Source organism: Thalia democratica, chromosome 2 (assembly GCF_965202585.1).
Source record: "Thalia democratica chromosome 2, ktThaDemo2.hap1.1, whole genome shotgun sequence".
Classification (NCBI taxonomy): domain Eukaryota; kingdom Metazoa; phylum Chordata; class Thaliacea; order Salpida; family Salpidae; genus Thalia; species Thalia democratica.
The window spans coordinates 71434223-71446486 of record NC_139166.1 but is presented as its reverse complement, the minus strand read 5'-3'; the positions used below and the strand labels follow the sequence as shown (position 1 = coordinate 71446486).

The 12264-nt window shown below is 24.8% G+C and overlaps 1 protein-coding gene across 1 annotated transcript; it reads left to right on the top strand.

The window, feature by feature from the left end:
- The first annotated feature begins 495 nt into the window (after positions 1-495).
- Positions 496-5978, top strand: LOC145849657 (large ribosomal subunit protein eL36-like). Its single transcript, XM_082954665.1, has 4 exons — positions 496-525; positions 2270-2362; positions 2660-2794; positions 5780-5978. Exons 2-4 carry the CDS (start codon positions 2270-2272, stop codon positions 5885-5887), a joined length of 336 nt encoding a protein of 111 aa, XP_082810791.1. The 5' UTR covers positions 496-525; the 3' UTR covers positions 5888-5978.
- The last annotated feature ends 6286 nt before the right edge of the window (positions 5979-12264 follow it).

Below are 12264 nucleotides of genomic sequence, written 5' to 3'. Positions count from 1 at the left end.
CAAAGTTGCCACAAAAATCGCTTTTTATCACAATACCAAAACTCATAAGTTATTTAAGGAAAAATTTTAATTTTAGACTTTGAATAAAATTATAGAAATTGTATGAAAAGAAGGGATATTCAATAAAAACTTACGATTGATTAAACAGCTATAATTAGTGAAACTAAATTTTTCGCAAGTGTGAGTATTGAAAAGAAAACAAGCATTTAGCTGTGAATGTTTGGTAAAAGTAATTAATAAAAATTTGAAGCAGTTTATTAGCTTTAAATTAATATTAAAGAATGTGTTTTCATCTTACATTTGTTTCTTAATTATAAAAATACTTTATTTACATCAAAACTTTTAACAGATTTCCTATTTTTAGTTTAAAAATAATGTTTTGCTTTAAAGATTTTTGTCCCTGCTCAAAGATTTTTTGATTTAGATAAAAATCCATTTATGGCATTTTTTGTAAAAGCCATAAAATATTTGTTATTTGGAAAAAGCCTTAGCCTTTCTAAAATTCTTCAATTGAACACAATAAAGGTATGTATTAAAAAAAATACTCTACAGCATTAATTTTATAATAGTTATTAAATTGTTTGTAGATTACTTGATAAACATTAACTAAGGTAGTTTACTGATTTATTGCATTTATTAAAATACAAAGTTGTAGTTGTATCCACTAAAACAGTCCAATTTAAAAAAAGCAAGGTTGTTAGACAAACTGTTTAAAAATTTATTCTTTGCAAAACTTATGGAATGCCATTTAATAATTATTTTTAGATATTTTACTTTATTTATTTTTGTTTTTCTCAAAGTATAATTGATTTATTTATAAAATAATAAGCTTATTTTTTCTTAAATACTGATAGTACACATATATTGTATTAAATTGAAAAAATCACAAGAAAAAGCCATCAAAATTTCAATTTATCAATAGTTTTTTCTAAGCCTTGTCAAAAATTATGTTATAGTCATAACAGCATTTAATTTTAGTGAGAAACAAGCATTTTAAATTTTTACCAAGTTATTTTATTATAGAAATGTAGCTGCTGAATTTATAGTTTTCTATATTGAAAAATTGTTTTCATTTTATCAATTATTTTAATGCTAAACATGTTCTATACTTCTATAATTTTTAATTTAAGTATTCAATAAATGTTATAGCCAACATTAAGACACACAAATTTCTTTATCATAATATCACTAATTGATTACTGATAATGCATAACAGTAAAATTTTCCTACTCTAGCTAAAAAATGCAGTTAAGTTTTAAAATCAAATAACTTGATAATATACCATCCATTAAAAAAAGGATATTTATAGGAATTAATTGTAAAAAGCCATTGATAAATGTAATAAAATATAAGTTACTTAATAGATTTGTTTCAAATTTACTGCTAGTTTTAGTTCATGTTTATTTACTAATTTTTTTGTTAATAAGTCAATAGCTTAATATTCATTTGTATACTAGTTTAATATTTTGTATAATAAAGAGTTAATTTTTTTAAAGTCAACTGGCATAGTGATAAGTTAAGTAATGGGAATGTTATAAAAATAAATTTACTTAATAAAAAACTAATTTAAATACCACAATAAATTGATGGGGCTCATAAAAATACCCATAAGATATAATTGACTTTGTTTGGTTATAATGAATAGTGACTTATAATAATCAAGTATTGATAAAACATAAAAAAAAAAGTGAAATGGTGAAATTAACTTATATTCATGTAGGGTCAGTTGTTGGTCTTATTTTAAGTATTTGAATATAAAATTAGGTATAATAAAAATTTGTATATAAGCCATTATGAGTTGGAATATAGTTTCTAAAATTAACATGTGCAGGAATGAATTTAAACCAAATCTTTTATTAACAAATACAACTTATTTGAAAGCTAACTTTTACAAGTATAGCTTAAGACTTAATTTAATTTAACAATTATACTGACCCCACTTCATGTTATGCACATTAAAACTAAAATAGGTCTTTATTGACAACCAAATGTTCCTAAGAGGTAAAACTAAGTGTATTCAAAGCACCCAATATCATAAACTAATGCTAACATCATTTTAAGCCTGCTCAGCTTCTTTTAATGAATATTTAATGACACAAACAACTATAACTATAAATAAATATTAGTGAGACAACATGATGATACATCACGATGGTCTTCTGAAAATAATGAAGATTATATTAGCTCTATCTGACTGTCACTGATAATTATGAAAAAAATATACTTTGCTTATTTCTAATTGTACATTATATTTTTAATTTAATCACAGATGGGAGTTGTTCACGATATGTGCTTCGGTCTCAACAAGGGACACAAGACCACCAAAAATGTCCAAAAGAAAAAGCATTCCTACAGGAGAGGAGTAAGTGAGTTGTTGTAGATATGTCTCTTAATTTGAACTTAAAAATCTAAAAGTTATATGAAAAGTATTTTTAAGTAATAGTTGTAACAATTATTATTCAAATAAACCAGTATAACTGTTTTAAGATTTTAAAGTTTTTATTTTAAAAGACAAACATGATGATATAACACGATGGTCTTCTGAAATTATATGAGGAATATATTAGCTCTATCTGACTTGTCTCAAAACTACCAAATCATGCATTTTTATGTCTAATAGTTTTAATGATTAGTATTTATATATTTTAAATATTCTTAGACCCTTTCAAAGAGGACCGCTGTTGTCAGACAAATTGTCCGTGAGGTCTCAGGATTTGCCCCTTATGAAAGGAGATGCATGGAATTGTTGAGGATCGGAAAGGACAAGCGTGCCCTCCGTTTCTGCAAAAAGAGGGTAAGTTTTTTTATAAAACTTGATTAAATTTTATGTGAAATCTATGCCTACTTGAACCTTTTTTTTGATAATGTTGAATTTGTTTACTTCTAAAAAACTAAAACTTATTGTTTTATACTTCCAAGTTTTTGCAGAAATTAAATCAGTTGTTTGGATTAATTTTTTTTAAGTTTCTCTGAAATTAAATATTTTTTTAAGGATTCAAAATACCCAAGTAGATTTTTAATTTATTTTGATATTTATACACATATCAAGTACTAATAAAGATATTTTAGTTCCAGACTAATTAAAAAGCATTATTCTAGTTTAAAATTGATTTTATTAAGAAAGTTTCTTTTTTAAGATTGTTTATATGACATTTATCATATTTTAAAACATTTTTAATGAATTTTAATTCTATAGTTTATACTGCCATAGTAACTGTCCCTTCTAAACTGAAATACCACAAGTTAATTAAAAACTTGATAATAAAAAGAATGACTTAATTTTCTTAAATCCTAGTGTACAAGATTAATACAGTTTCTCAAGCAATTTGATAATTTTTTATACTTCAACATAAAGTTAAATGCTATTAATACCAACTTAATGTTTTACATTATTATTGATGTATATAAAATACAATATCTTTCTTCTAAATTTTAAAAGAACAATTATTCAGGTCCTATTATGTAAAAAGTTTTATCATTTACTTTCTAAACTATATATGAATTGTAAAACCTTTCAGGGTTTCCACTTTACCTTGAAACCTGGAGTTTGACAATTTAGGCAAAAAACAAAACCTGAAATTCAAACAATTTTCACATGTTTAGTAGTAAAATTTTGATATGAATCAAAAAATCATCATTAATAAAAAACATTTTGGCATCAAATTTTATTTTATTTAAAAATTTTTCTATAAAAAATACATTTAAAGTAGCTTTATAGTATCTTTTCAATGTTTGTATACTATTTAGCACAGTTTGTTACCTTAATCCTAACTTGAAACTTAAAATAGATACAAAAATGTGTACTTTTAAAAGCCTGGAAGAAATTTTGAAAACCTGGAAAATTAAAAAAAAAAAAACTAGTGGTAACCCTGTACTATTCCTGGATTTTTTTTCTCAGATTAGTAGACCTAACTATGAATCCATAGGTAATAATAGTTTTAAAATAAAGCAACTGGCCTTTAACTTTTGTAATGTACCAATATTTTTGGTTTTATAATTATTTTTGACTAAGTATTTTAGAAAATAATTATTAGGGGGTACCACATAAATTTTCATTTTAGAAGCAAATTTTTCTAATGTCATTTTTACTTCTACATCTATTCTGATAAAAAATATGTTTTTCAAAATTTTAACTGATTTTAATGTTTTATTCACAATCAAAAAAAAATTTTTTTTTTGAATTTTAGTTATATATTTAATATCATAGTGGTTAAACCCAGAGTTATTTTGATATTAATGTTTATTTAAACAAAAGTACTAATTGAAGTTTCTGCTGTTAGCTCTTACTCTTATCCAGACTAAATATTATTTTATTCCAGTAACATCAAGTAATGATTAAATTTGTATTGTTTTAAGCGATATTTTTGCTAACAACATATTTAACTTTCACTAAATTCATGCTTATGTAGAACAAAAAATTGAGTATCCATTAAGGTAGTTAAATATGTATTTAGCTTATTATTCTGTTTATACAAATATTGCTTTTTAGAAAGCATTCGGTATCTCCTCTTTAAATTTTTGTATATTTTTAGAGGTCGAAAGAATGCGAAATGAAATTAATTCAAGTTGCCACTCTTGCTCATGTATTGCAAGTTTAAAAAACTCGAATTAGACATTTAAATTTTTACAACTGTAAACTTTTCTTATAAAAATTAAGTTGATGAAAAATATTCATATAAAATGAAACATTATTTCTTCAACTAACTTATATTTTATAAAATTTAAAAATTTATCAATTATCTATAATGCATTGTATATATTTGTTAAATATTGTTAAGCATATGATTAACAATAAAATAAATGAATAACTAAGAATTCTAAGAGGATTAAATAACTCAGATAAGAGTAATTCTATTTCATTAACCATATTTTTATATTTAATTTTATATACTTATTTAATCTTAATGTTTATTCGACAAGTTTATGCATCTTTCTTGTATAACATAAACTTGTAGTATTTATTTAAAAAGTATTTTTACCAACCACCACAGCTGGGTATATAAACAACCCACTCTAAAATAAAAAAATATTTTAACTAAAAAAATTCTATAATATTTATATTTCCAATCAATCTGTTTTCTTCTTACACCTACAAAAGTTAAGGCACCTGAATTAATATTCATTGCTAGTTATTTATGTGTTAATTACTGGTATTGTAACATTTACCTTTTTGATCTGTTTTTTATAGTCAGTTAACACTGATATGCTATGTCATAACATTCTAAACACTTAGTTTATCCAACATTTTTATGCTTAATTTCGAGTAGTGTGTATTTATGTAGTGCTTTTTTATTTTCAAATTTTGAAATTTAAGACAATAATTATTTTTGTTTTATCTAATTAATTTTTTTTTTTATTTTTTTTTTTGCTTTTTGTTATCCACACAGATGTAGATAATGTTATTAGTTATATATCTTATAGAAAAATGATATCTATTAATATATTATAGTAATAAACAAATGAATACAAATTTTGTTGATATAAAAGATACCATTCTATTTAAATTATAATTGTTTTGTGAATACTAAATATGATACTGACATAATAAGTAATAAAATAGTTTTTCAAAGTAAACTACCACTGCTATTTCAGTAGATTATTTTTAATTAACAATTTTAAGCGTATAAATGATTATACATTTTACCTACTCTACACCCAATAAAACAAGACATTTTGTAAGCAGATTATTTTATACAAGTTATTATCTTTATGTGTTTTAAATTTTACACATGCCTTGAATGTATATAAACAACATAATCAAACTGTTTATTTTCAACAGCTCGGATGCCACGTCCGTGCCCAGAGGAAGCGCGAAGAGATGCAAGCCGCCATTCAGTCCATGAAGAAGGCCGCCGCCAAGGCGAAACAAGAAGCTCAAGAAGCTTAATTTTTAGTGTTCAATAAAAATTAGATAATTCACATACGAAATTTGTTGTTTTTTTTAGTTTTGTGTCTTCATTAAATATAGAAATTACAAATTTGCTAGGTTGTGGTTTTGTTCTACACAAAATTTAAAATCAATAGGGGTTGTGGTTTCAAAATAAATAAGGTCCAAGGCAAAACAAAGCTTTAAAATTAGATAACTTTTGTTTCTTTGTTACCTTCATTAAATACTCATAATTATGCTGGCTTGTAGTTAGATTTACACTGGATAATTTTGTGATACAAGCAACATATGATTTAAATGGGTGTTTAGCTGTCTAAAAAGGTTCCCGGGTAAAAAGCATCAAAATTTAGTCAATTCTCATAAAATTTTTGGTGCCACAATTCGTTGTTCCTTTTTTAGCAAACTTAAATATTTGGTAGACTGTAAACTGTCTATTTTTTGGGCATATATTGCTATAAAAAACCAAGTTCTTGAAAAATTTAGGGGTCTTATTAGCATGTAAGCCTTTTTAATTTCTAAAGACCATTTGTGGTTGGTATACTACAAACAATTATTCTTCTAATTATGTAACTTTTGCAGAAAATTTGCAGAGGATTATAGTAAGACCTACATACGTAACGTATCTATTGTTTTACTTAAGATATATAACAGTTAACATTTAAGATATCTTATTTGCAATATATTTTTAATAGTCAGGTTTGCAATGTAACTAATTTGATACAAATTTTGCCTTTCTAATAATTAGAGAAAGCTAAATCAAAATTTGATTAAGGTTTAATGCATTTGCACAAAATAATCGCGCTCAAAAGGTACTCTTGTACCTGACTAGGATGTTTAGTGTTATACTAATGCACTTCATCTTACCTTGTTAAATTACAATTTTGAAAGGTAATTCGATATCTAATTTACTTGGATAGTTTAGCGAACTATATGTTCATCTTTGTAAATGTAGTAGCTAATTAGTAAGTTTTACCACTTCCTCTAAATAAAAGCCTTGAGACATCTCCATCAGTTTGCCATAAAGTCGTACCATGTATAGTCTTCAAATTATTTACAGACCCTATCTTATAGTGACTTTTTTTGCGAGCGTCGGGAAACTGCGGCACTCAAATCAAAAATCTGGGGCCCGCGATAGTTAAAAACATACTTTTCTTAAACAGTAGGTTTTGTAATAAAAATCTAGAACTAGGTTCATTAAATACTCTTTATTATTCATTTTTTGGTTTGAAACAATTTTTATAGTGATTATAACAATTATTTCATAATAAGACGACCATCAAAAACTTTTTCTAAATAGTGGGGCCCGCGAGCAATTTTTCTATGAAAATTTCTCGCGAGTAACAAATCAAAATGAAAAAAAAAATGTTTAGCGAACTATCATAAATAGATAACGGACGAGTTAAATTGGAAATATCTAAATGTTTTTTATGCACTTCTTTTTTTCTAGAAATTAGTAGCAACATTTCCAATCTAGGTTTTGTTTTTGTTAACCCTTGTTTTACGATTAGATTACAGTAAAACTAAATTTCTTACAAAAATGACCTGTCCTTGCTTGAAGTTGTAATGGAAAGCGTAATATTTAAATTTTAAACAAGATATAAAGATGTAAAACAAATAAATAACTTTTGTATTTTCGTGCGTTGCCTAATACAATTGGTTCCCGATCTGGTATTTTTTAAGACGTTGCAGTAAAAATTATTTAATTCATATCAAAGTTAAATCAGCCTTTAAAACGGCTTTACCAAGTTTGGATATTGGACAAAAAAAAATCTCAGAGTCAATGTGCTTGTATCACTTACTGATTGCTTTACTCGACCAATAACAGAAAACTGACTACTTAACTTTAATTGTTATTAACTTTACCGTAGTTTTAAGCTGATAGCAATTATTATGCTTAAAATAGCAACTGTTTTAGATATTTAGCTATGGACACCGTTTTTTAAATGGCTTTATTTTGTTTCAAACGTTTTTTTTTAATATATGTCTGCAATACATGTGGTAAAGTTCGCATTTTGATTATATTATGATTTATGAGTTCTACAGACTGAAATTTCAATGTTGAAATAGTTTCAAAAAGAAACTTAGTTTCGTTCATAAGTTAATGTTCTTTTATTTGGCTAGTTTATTTGGTTTAAATCGGTCGTGAATTCTTATTTTTGTCTTGATTTTGTTTTATGAGTTCATCCTTTTCTTCTGAGGGAGTAAAGTTTAACTTGGTCTTTTTAAAGCTACACCTAAACATATAGGATGTCTAAAAAGTCTCCAAAAAGATTTCCATACACAAGAATTTTATATTAGTTTTGAAGTGTTAATTAAATAAAAACTATCCTTTAAAAAAAGGTAGCGTAGCTGTTAAAATTTTAACAAGTTCAAACTTATTGATTTCTAACTTTATAAACTAGCATAAAAAAGTAATATATAGGTTATAAAAATTAAGATTGTATACAAAACAAATATAAATTAAAAGTTTCTTAAACAGATAGTATCCCCAAAGTAGTTTTCCATTTGGAAAATTATTTAAGCGAGACACCGTATAACTAGGATACCACTCTTTAATAATTACTAAAAAGTTTAAAAGGGTTAGCATATTTTAGTTAATAAATTAGTTTTTCTGTTCAAATCAGAAAAAAAAAACATCTAAAATTTTGTTGGTGCTTTCTGCTTTCCTGGTCCGCTATTTTCTGCCTGGCAGTCGCTGGTAGCAAAACAAGTTAGCTATTTTCTATTCTTGTAAAGCGGACCTTAAAACACATGCAAACAGTTTTGAGGGCTTGAACTGAGGTTAATTGTCTTAACAAACTCCGTAACATGTTTTTTTTTGCTCTTAGTAATTTCATAACTGTTCATTGACTGATAAGTGTTTGGTATGTAGTCGTTCTAACATTAATTTAATTATATTATTTACCTCGCTGATGTTTAAAGACAGTGTGTAAAAGCAAACGGATATGAGCTTTCGCTGAGCTATAACTGATATAATCTACTATACAGGTTATATAAAATCAATATTCTTCAAGCTATTCTCGGCTTGAACGACAGTTTTTAAAATTTTAAGCAGATAAATCCTGATTTAATATTACTATTTGTAGTTCTACGAAAAGCTGAAGGTTAATTTTTATTAAAAAATAGTTAAAAGTTTTATTAAAAATATCAAAATAAATATATACAAAAGTTATCATTGTTTTTTTAAACAGAGCACTTAATGCATGCGTTATAAAAAGTACGATGAAAATATTTAAAATAAAAAAATAAGTTGAAAGTCTGAGTTTCGTATTTTTATGTTTAAGTTTAATAGTAATTTTTTACTATCTAATTTTAATGACTACTTAAAAGATATAAAAAAATATCATAGACTTCATACAAGGTCCCCAGAAACAAACTTTTACCTCAAACTTTTTTGTAGATTCAACTACTAGAGTAGTCATAAATCACGGTAGTAAATATAGACTGAGCTACCAGCGTTTTAGAAAAGTATAAGTAATTTTTAAAGGCTTCAGGACGAACTAAAAACTAATTTTAAAAATACTATTTATAAAGATCAATGCTACTCTTTTGTTCACCTTTATTTAAGGAGAATACTAATAATTGTTTTTTTGTTCAAATTTTGTTTCGTAATTTGATCTGTTAAGTTTCAATAACAATTTTTCAGTTAAAGTTTTAGCTTTTTAATTTAAATGTTCTTAAATTTACTTATTAAGATTAAATAATTGAATTAACTAAATAATTTTTACAAGCTTCCTTTTTTTCTAGTTTGCCCATGTAAATTTTAGTTATAGATGTAGTTATTTTCCAAAGAACTGAATACAAAAATGACAGGCTGAAATTATTGCTAAGTAAACTTATAATAACCTAACCTACTATTTTTAAGAAAACCAAAGTTTTTTTTATCTATGTTTACAAATATTTTTTGTTTAGTTAAAGTTATATATTTAGGTTTAGAAAAGTATTTAAAAAAAATTTAAAAAGTAGGAAAGTTATTGTTGTTATTCATTGTTTTTTTAAAGTGTATAGTTTATAAGTGTTACAGTAATTATATTTATATTTTTGTCTATATTTTTATAATAAGAAGTTAAACAAAATTTATGGTTTAAATTCGCATCTTTAAAGTTAAAAACACAAAATAATCTAAACTTGAATTTCGTTAACTGTTTCAACAGAAATCTTAAATGAAAAGATTAGACTATTACCACAAAATACAGATAAAATCCAAAGTAAAAACATTTCAATCTACTTCAGTTTTACCTTCCTTTAAAAAAAAAAAAGCCATTTTCCTAGTTTTTTCAATTTTGCTACTAAGATTGCTTATTTCGTTATAAACTAAATTTTTAGATCTAAAACTTTTACTACTTCTTTTTTTTATTTTAAAGTTTTAAGCTTAGACTTTATTTTCATTTGTATTTTATAAGAAAAGCTTTTGTATACATTTTGAATACATTACATAACCTATTACATAATTATTTATTGTTTAGTTTTCTTTACTTTTTATCGTTTGTTTTGTTTGTTGAAGTTTAAAACTTTAAACTTTAAATATTAATTTATATTAGCTCGTAATAGATTGTAAAAGCATGTGGTGTACGATTCAATAACCGAAAGGTTCTTTGGTACTTTAGGTCATTAAACCAAAATTTTTGAGCGCTTTTCTTTTATCGTTCAAAAAACAATATAATATATGCTTAATAAAATATTAACTTTTTCAACTAATAATAACAAACTATGGCTACTTGCCTTTATTCATTTTAAAGAGTCAGTAAGCTAGTTGTAGCTGAGGTGAAAATTATAAACTCTCATTATTTGTTTACTGATGTTTGTGCTTACTACTGGCTACTTAACTTAAAATTAACGTAATGGTCTTTACTTTAAATTTTTCCTTTGCTTAGATCTTTGCTCTTGTGTTTTGTTCCATACTTGTACTTGATAGTTAGTTCTAATTTGTATAGATAAAGCCTCAATAAAGTCCTTATAGAGATTCACAACTTACATGCTCTTTAAAATTTTTTTTTAAAGAAATACAGCGAAAGTCTACAGAGACAAAGTCTGTTAGTCTTGAGACAGGCCGAAGTTTAACATAAGGTTTGATCATACCAATAAAATCATCAGACCACAAGCCTTGTGGTCTGATGATAGATTTGGTATGATCAAAACCTTTATGCAAACTTACTTTAAGTTGCTTTTCAACAAAAATACTCACAACAGTCACATAGTGATTAATCGTTTTTTACCAGAGCTTAGAGTTAAAGGAATGTTTTTTTAATAATAATTTTGTCGCTCCTAAATAATAAACAAAAAACAACATAAAAAATATGGCTAAGTTAGTTTGAGAATTTTTTTATTTCAGAATTTCTTTAAAGCTTTTGAAAGAACACTAGCATTAACATGTCTAACATGTTTTGTGAAAAACTTTTGACATTTTTCATTAATCTTCAAAAATTTTACGAAGATTTTTAGTTTTCAAAAAAGAGTCAAACAGCAGTCACGCTGTTAAGTTTTTAATTAGTTTTAACGTAAAGTTTTTTAATGGAAGTTTTATTATCAAAATATTATGTTTTATTTGTTAACTTCTTTGGAGTACTTCAAATAGTTTTAGAAAATTATTGTGTTAAACTAAATAGTAAATGAAATTTTTGTTGAACAACAAAGTAAAATGTTTTTTATTCATTTTGGAAATCTCTAAAAAATATGGTATTTGATGTTGAACATAAATTAGATTTCTACTTATTGATACCTAGGAATCAAAAGCTATGATATATTTTTATATGTGTGAAATAACTTGTTAAAATTATCAGCAGTTAGTGTTAAGAAGTACTAGGTTTAAAAATGAAAATAAATTCTGCACTCTAAATATAATTTCTTAGGATGTAACTGATATATAATTAAAAAGCAAATAAGTAAATACTTAACCTTAAAACTTTCTTACGATTGCCTAGTAAATTAGTAAACTAATAAAACTGATAAATTGACATACTGTTTTATTTGTTTTGAAAATAAAGTTTAACTCTGTTTTAAAATCCTAAAATACGAAAAGGGAAGTGAAAAGTGTATCATCATTAAATATTTTTTGTATATATTTTTTATAAAAATTTATTCACTATTTCTGTTAAGTAAAACGTGTTAACACACGTTAGCTAGAGTAAAAGTTTGTTTACTTTGCAAAATTTAAAACTAGTCTATTTGTATGTTACACATATGTGTTTTAAATTTTGGTTCAAAATTAAAACAAATAGTATGCTAAAGCAACTGTTAAAGTTTTAACAAAGCAACTTAAAATAAGATACAAGTGCTGAAGTTTTTAATAATTATAAAAATGCCATTTAGTCCGTCTGAGAAGAACTTTCACAAGAAAAAGAATTATTACAACATGAGATCTATATTTAAAAGATTTT

What these genes read in the sequence shown, in the direction of transcription:
- LOC145849657 (XM_082954665.1), top strand. Translation starts at nt 2,270, where the DNA reads ATGGGAGTTGTTCACGATATGTGCTTCGGTCTCAACAAGGGACACAAG. An exon ending in AGCATTCCTACAGGAGAGGA is followed by an intron (nt 2,363 to 2,659) that starts GTAAGTGAGTTG and finishes AAATATTCTTAG; the next exon opens with ACCCTTTCAAAGAGGACCGC. An exon ending in TCCGTTTCTGCAAAAAGAGG is followed by an intron (nt 2,795 to 5,779) that starts GTAAGTTTTTTT and finishes TATTTTCAACAG; the next exon opens with CTCGGATGCCACGTCCGTGC.